General features: G+C 33.1%; 1 protein-coding gene across 4 annotated transcripts in view; it reads right to left on the bottom strand.

The window, feature by feature from the left end:
- Positions 1–1478: 1478 nt before the first annotated feature.
- LOC149476867 (xibalbin-1-like) overlaps positions 1479–7701 on the bottom strand; it is a 65099-nt gene continuing 58876 nt past the window's right edge. For 3 of the 4 annotated variants that reach the window (XM_089711267.1, XM_089711266.1, XM_089711269.1), the window contains exons 2-4: positions 3814–3922; positions 2742–2820; positions 1479–2374 (exon numbers count right to left, since the gene is read on the bottom strand). In XM_089711267.1, the coding sequence (XP_089567393.1) occupies positions 2212–2374; positions 2742–2820; positions 3814–3895 (324 nt within the window). In that variant the 5' untranslated portion in view covers positions 3896–3922 and the 3' untranslated portion in view covers positions 1479–2211. The remainder of the gene's footprint in view (positions 2375–2741; positions 2821–3813; positions 3923–7701) is intronic. The other variant, XM_089711270.1, reaches the window with a different exon arrangement.

The following is a 7701-nucleotide window of genomic DNA, read 5'->3' as shown; positions in this document are numbered from 1 at the left end:
TGTTTTGTATCATATTTGTTATTGGTGTTTTGCATTAGTGTATCCTATTGAGTAGGGGTGTTAGGCACGTAACTCTTTTATGACTGAAGATGTTTGAAAAGCTTAGAACAACTTTGTATCCCTAATAAAATATTACGTTATTATATTATATTTTTATTATTAATATTAAGTATTATATTATAATATTATTATTATTTTCAATTCTAAACAACAATTTCAATAACTATTTACATTACCTAATTATTTCATTTTATACGAGTTAATCGAAGTTAATTTAGCTTGTTATCATGCCATTATTTTGTAGAAAAACCTCCCCATTGATTACATTAGTAAGAATCTTCTACTCTACTATATACCTAATAAACAGAACATTTGATTGTAGGTTATCTGCTAGGGAGCTAAAAATGTCTAGCGTGATGTTTTCAAAGAAAAATGTGTTCCCTAGATACCAAGGAATTCGTTCAGAATAAATAGAGATTCGCCTTCTTTTACCTAATATACAAAACATAATAATATACTGTGAAATTCACATCATAGTCGACCTTTTAGATCTAGACTGTGTTAAACTTTCTCACAAGCCTACAAATCATGTTTTACTTAGGTTAATATTTCATGATCAGAACTTAGTACGTCAATCTTTATTTTGTAAGAGGCGTTTTCCTTTATTCTTTTAAAGTGTATCGACTGTACCTACATATTCGTATTATTTGATATGAAAATCATAATTGTATCTCATTTTTATAGTCCTTATCCATAAAATTTAAGTATTTTGTAATTTGGTTCAGTATAGGTTAGATTAGGAATATAGGTTTTTCTACCTATTTTAGTCGAAGTTTCACACTTATAAATTACTAGCTTTCCGCCCGCGGCTTCGCCCGCGTTTTCAGAGAAAAACCCATTCCCGTAGGATTTCCGGGATAAAACCTATCCTATGTCCTTTCTCGGGTATCAAAATATCTCTATACCAAATTTCATGCAAATTGGTTCAGTAGTTCAGGCGTGATTGAGTAACAGACAGACAGACAGACAGAGTTACTTTCGCATTTATAATATTAGTATGGATATACTAAAACTTTTTATCGATAACCAGTCCATCTTAAAAAACAGCATCTAAATCCGTTCCGTTTGTGTTGTTTAATTAATGCTTAATCCTTTAATTGATATAAGATGAATATTGTTAATATAAATAAATAAATCAGTCAAGTAGCTTAAGTTCAAAGAAAAAAGTTTTGATACATCGAAATGATCTATAAAACATCCTTTTCTTTCAAAGCCAGGATTCCGTTTTCTAAACAAGCACATAGCAATAACGCTCCTGTTTCGTTTATTTTTTCTTTGAGGTCAGGAAGTGACCCGAGGATTGGGAATTGATTAATTTATAACTTAGATGTTTGTCGGATCTACTATTTGAGCTTTGGTCCTTACCATGATTGCAGTGATATATCTAAGGGAAGGGTACAGAAATAAACAAACGAAGCTTCTCCATAAACATTTATTAGTATAATATATCATTTTCCATATTTCATATTCTTATCATTAGGGTCACCCCATAGAGCAACATATAAATTAGGAATCTACATACAGAAGATTCGTCTACGCTGCAATTCTATATTACCCCCTGTCCGAGAGTCGCAAGTACATTAAAGATTCGTTCATTAATTATAAGAATTATATTTTGACACATTTATAGATATTTTAAAAATCTAAGTTGCCAATCGCAAATACAAATGGCGATATTATAAAGGCTTACGATAGCGTCCTTCACCAAGTTTTAAGTCTCTTATATGACTAGAACATTTAAAAGTTAAAGTGTCTATATTTATGCTACTCTTCTATTGACATAAGTTTACCACCAATTAGCAGATCTACATATACTTAACTCTACATACATACATAGCGATAGAATGGACTGCAAGTGGCCGGGTATGTTGGTGAAAAATAAATAACTGAAAAGGCACCAAGAACCCGCGCTGCCCGCAGTCCGCGGCTAATTGGCCGAGCTTAGCGTCGTGGCGTACTGATTAGGCAATAAGGCTGGGTGATTGCCCAACCAAGTAAGCGGACACTCGGCTCAATTAGAGACGGTGAGAGAACAGAACGTCATATAGTGGTCCAAAATCCGAAATAAAATCGACATCCCTGTTTTGAATCGGAAAGATATGAAAAACGCAACGGGTCCAGTTAAAAAGCGGCGGTCGGGTCGTCGTAGTGTTAGCCCCATTTCTGGAAGAGCCCCATGCGCTGGCAGCGGCAGTTGGAGCCCCAGAGATTGCAGCGGCACGACGAGGAGTGGCAGCAGTCGCCGGGGCGGTGGTCGCAGTTGCCGCCGCGGCGGATGCACGCCCGCCTGAAAACGTAGATCAGCGACGAACGTCTGAAACCATATCACCGTCTAGCCTAAGGATCGATCCACTGCGGAACGATTTCAAACTACGACTCTACAACTAAAAACTACAAGGAAACTTCTTGAATTAATACTGCTTTACTAAAAATATGAATTTACATTAAGCAAGATCAATAAAATAACAATGACCTTATGATCAGTGAAGTGTTGGTTACACGTTTTGAAATAATAACAAAAAAAAAATAATAACATTCAAATTATTGGTAAAAATAAGATCATAATTGCAGCATAGCTTTCTTCTTTTAATAACTGTAACTTAAATACTGGAGCTACTTACTACATTTTTTTCTTACTATATTTTCTCCTAAATAAATATGTTAAAAGTAATGTTACTCACTTGCCGACATCTTGAAGCACCTGCAGGTCATTGGGATCATCTCCATACTCGGGGCCAGTCATTTCGATGTCGTCGTCGCCTAAAATATACACAGTATTAATACAATCAGTCCATGATACAGGAACGCAGGTTTTTGAGGTTTATGTTCATTATCCATTTAACTATTCATATTATAATTGTAATAAGTGTTGTGTTTTTATGTTTGAGTAATGTTAAAGTAGAAATAATGGATCGATGAACCAAAGGGAGTTTATTACGTAATTCAAATTACTTGCACTACATTATTCATTGTGCAATTTTATCACCACTCTATTAATAACAAGATGTGAGAAATCAATTTTGAAAGAAATAGATACATAAATAGACAAAATATTTTATAGCAGCAACCCAAAATAAAAAGGTAGAAAATTCCTGACTTCCCCTTATTCACACGTTACAAGACAGATTATATTTAAATAAATAATGCGTGTTAATATTTAAAAAGTCGTACTCGGTAAATACATTCACGAGGCTAATGTATTCTGTAATCGGTTTAACTCGGGTTTGCTCGAGACAAGGGGATTATACGTGCGAAATTTCGCAGCTTGTAATTCTTAAAATTAAATCTAGTAATATCGTTGTGTGCTTCATTCGGAAATCCAGTTATAATATTGTAGTGTGTTTCATGTATCGGACCATGGTAAGCTAATTATGACCTTTGTACGGTTTTACAATTTGGTTAATTGAATTCGCTTATTATGTTTTGTAAATTAGTGGTAGTTGTGTTATGTTGTGAATTTGTATCTAGGTACTGATTAGTGTATGTTTTAGTTGATGTTAATTATGTTATTTCTCTTTGTAACTATTGAATTAGATCACCTTTTTAAATAAGCTTTTGTTGCTAATTTTCTCACCAAAAAGGGGTGTTATAATTACATGTATGACGTATGTCCATTTGAAATTGGGTCAGAAATTTAAAAGGTAATAAACCAAAAATGTGTTTACTTCGAGTTGTTTAGATATGTGTCCAAACATTTTATTCTTGTTTTCTTTTCGCAGATCTAACGAATCTACAGTACAATAAATAACTTACCGGGATCAATGTACGAAGCTCGTGACTGCTGAGCTAGCACGATGGCCGCTAGCATCAGCAAGATTGCGCTTGCGCGCCGCATCTTGCTCTCGCGCCAACCGCTGCTTATCTGTTCAAGAAATATACATTTAAACCGCTTTATACTAAATATATATTAATGTATACACATGTACCAAAATAGTATTTTTTCAATTTTTCTCTGTGTGTTTGTTCCGGCTAATCTCTGAAACGACTGGACCGATTTTGACGGGACTTGAACTGTCAGATATCCGATGTAATTCAACAAGCTTGTTCATTGAAGAGATCAATCTCTATACGGATATTTTAGATGTTCCAGTCTATCAGATTATGAAAGCAAATTTGTGTGTGCATACATATTTTTATATGAATGAACATTCATTATGTATTGTTGATAATAATTAACGTCATCTTGCTTATCTTACTTAAAGTAGAGAGTGTGTTTCTCTGTGTGTGTCACTGATTGATTAGTTTGAACTTTAAATAAAAATGGTTCTCAGAATAATAAGACTTCATACAAACTTATTAGGTAAATATTATGTACATACAGTTGGTTAATCTCAGTTTAACCAAGCCTACATTGCCCTCTTCTTTCATTTTCCCCAAAAAACTCAAACCTACCTACTTATTGAAGTATTCGAATCAATAATAAAAAAGGCCAAATTAAACGTCAGTCTTTATAGACTGGGAGAAAAGTTAGGTTCCAAACTTTGTTAATATAAATCTTTATTAAAAATAACTGAACCTTATTTTGAAATCGAATATTGGGAAAGTTTATGTTACGTCTTTATCCTACTAATATTATAAATGCGAAAGTTTGTGAGGATGTGTGTGTGTGTGTTTGTTACTCTGTCACGCAAATTCTACTGAACTGATTACAATGAAATTTAGCACACATATAGAGGGTAACTTGGATTAACACATAGGATAAGTTTTATCCCGGAAATCCCACGGGAACGGTAACTATGCGGGTTTTCCTTTGAAAACGCGGGCGAAGCCGGGGGCGGAAATCGAGTTTTAAGATAAAGTTGTTAAAGGTGTAGTAATGGTAGACATAATTTTATGAAACCTTTAGGAAGCACTTTTTTCTCTAACACATAATAATTGTCATGAATTAATGTAATAATTAAATTATTTTCGGATGTTAACACAGACAACATGACGTGTGGTTAACAATTTCAGTTTTAAACACTTATAAATTCTCAAATTAAATTATCGAATAATAATGAAATTAAACACAAATATATATTAGAATTGTTATGGTATTATCAATTGTACAATGATAATAATTGGACAGAAATACAGTGCAAATATTAAAATAGTTCTTTGTTGATGACGAGAAAATATCTTCAATATAGCCACTTCAGCTATATTTTCCCATTCACGTTTCGTTCTGAATAGAGCAATCTCTATCTTGTTATAATTTATGATGCTCCAAGAAAAATATTTATTAAACATTTTACTTATCTGTTCATATTGTGCTATTTGACCATATTAATGTCGTAAAATAGACCGGGAGATACTGACACAAAATTTCGAGTCATTTGTAACAAGGATGGCGGTTCTACAGGGGTCTTAGTACGCAATGACAAAAAGAAAAACGATGGTGTGAACGCTGGTACCGGTGGCTTAGTCGCGTGGGCGTTTGTCGAACTCGTCGGAAAAATAGCGAAAGTCAAACGATTTGTAACACAAAAATTTTAGAATTTACCGATAGCCCATAAAAAAGAAGTAGGCGGTAGTGTCATGCCATACTTTTCCGGTGTGACTTACAGCCCGCCATACCGACGCGAATGTGTTGATTTAAATAAAACAATTATTCAACCATTTGTGCCAGGCTAACTTTTGCACAGGTAACTATCGTCGTGCAGCCATTTACGAAAATCGCCATGCCATACTTTTCGGACGATTCCAAATGGTCGCCATACCGCCGAAAATCTGCAAAAAATTTTTATTTCGCCAAACTTTTTGTACCAGTATTGCATTTGGATTTTTGGAGAGTATTTGATAAAATGTGACCATTATTATATTTGCCATACTTCTAGTAGGGGGAAAAAGTGCTGTCATACTTGATAACTTAATTTATTATTAATTTATATAAGTGAAGATTTCCAACACATAGATCTTTGAAATTTTGTATTTATATTTGTTGATCCTCAAACTTACAGGAAAAATAAGTGCCATACTGTTACAAATCGTTTGACTTTCGCTATTTTCCGACGAGTTCGACTAACGCCCACGCGACTAAGCCGCCGGTACCAGCGTTCACACCATCGTTTTTCTTTTTGTCATTGCGTACTAAGACCCCTGTAGAACCGCCATCCTGTTGCAAATGACTCGAAATTTTGTGTCAGTATCTCCCGGTCTAAAAAGGAAATGTCTCTAAATAAAATAAATAAAACATTTATTGATAACAAACGAAAAAAATATGAATTACGTATTAATTAATATCTTTTTGAAATAGTATTTATGAATGAATTTAGACTTCAATGTAAAAGACGTGTACTGTAAATAATTCCAAACAGGTAAAGGATACAAAAATATTAATTGGGCCTATTTGTTTTAATTATTGTTCTGTTATCATTTTACTAATTTTCTTAAATTAATATAAAATAATAATTAATAGTTTAAAAAACTAAAAAACACGCTTTTTATAGAAAACCGAACTAAAAAATAGAAAATTTTTATCAAATTAGTGTATTGTCATCGGTCCTCAATAAATCTACAAAGTTTGAACGAAATCTGGCCGTTAAAGTGGGTCAAAATCGCGCCCAAAGAAGTCGGTTACAATCATACAAACATACAGGTGAAGCTAATATAAAGCGTGTAAAAACCGCTCTTTGGGTCGTTTTATTCCGTTCCGGAAAAGAGTATGATTCGTGCCAAACAGCTGTTATACCAAACACTTCACTTAACAAAGTAAATTATAATCACACTAAAAGAAAAACATCGATCCTTTGCTGTCATTCGATATCAATTAAAGTAAATGTAACCTTTTAACGCTCCCACTGAACAAGGAAAAACTCAGTATTATATACCAATCTATTATAATACCATGTTTTATAGCAGTATTATTTCCAGTGTGCGAAAGTGATGGCGCTATACAACTTATATAGCGTTGTCCTTTTTCCACACTGGTAAGAATACTGCTTTAAGATGGGAGTAGTAAGTGATAGTTTGAGGAAAACGATAGTATTGACACGATTACTGACAGTGCAGCGGTAGATACGGGGATTAATATGAAAGAAAACTTTATTGCTATGGGTTTATCGAGTTTCGCTTGGTTGAAGTAAATTGGGTCAGATGCCAAGGCGAGAAAGGATTTGTATTATAAGACGTTTTGTTTAATGCTGCTATAATTACATTCAAAAGCTTCGATTGCTTAAGCTGTTGCAAAATAAGGAAAACGTAGGGCACATGAAAAATTTGATGAGATATAATATGTTTATTTTTATTTATATTGTTATGTGTGTTTATGTATGTGTTTTAATCTATACTAATATTATAAAGAGGAAAAGTTTGTAATTATGTATGTATGTATGGTTTTCACGCATAAACTACTGGACCGATTTTGATGAAATTTGGCAAAGACAATCTTTAGACTCTGAGAAAGAACATAGGCTACTTTTTATTGCGAAATATGTACCATGGGCAAAGTTGGGGCGGACCGATAGTTGTGAATAAAATTGTTAAAATATTCTAAAAAAATATAAATAAAATATAATAAAAATAATCAGTTTATGTGAAAAATGTCCTGCTATAAAAAAAAATATAAAAAAGTTTTGAAATGATGACCTTAGTCATAATAATATGAACTATGATGTTAACTTTAACCACACATTAAATAAATAAAACGAGAATCATATTTAT

Source organism: Colias philodice, chromosome 26, assembly GCF_061535455.1.
Source record: "Colias philodice isolate Cphi_HAF_F1 chromosome 26, ilColPhil1 Martin Lab GWU primary, whole genome shotgun sequence".
Classification (NCBI taxonomy): Eukaryota; Metazoa; Arthropoda; class Insecta; order Lepidoptera; family Pieridae; genus Colias; species Colias philodice.
The sequence above is the reverse complement of the archived record's forward strand: the minus strand, read 5'-3'. Positions and strand labels throughout refer to the sequence as shown.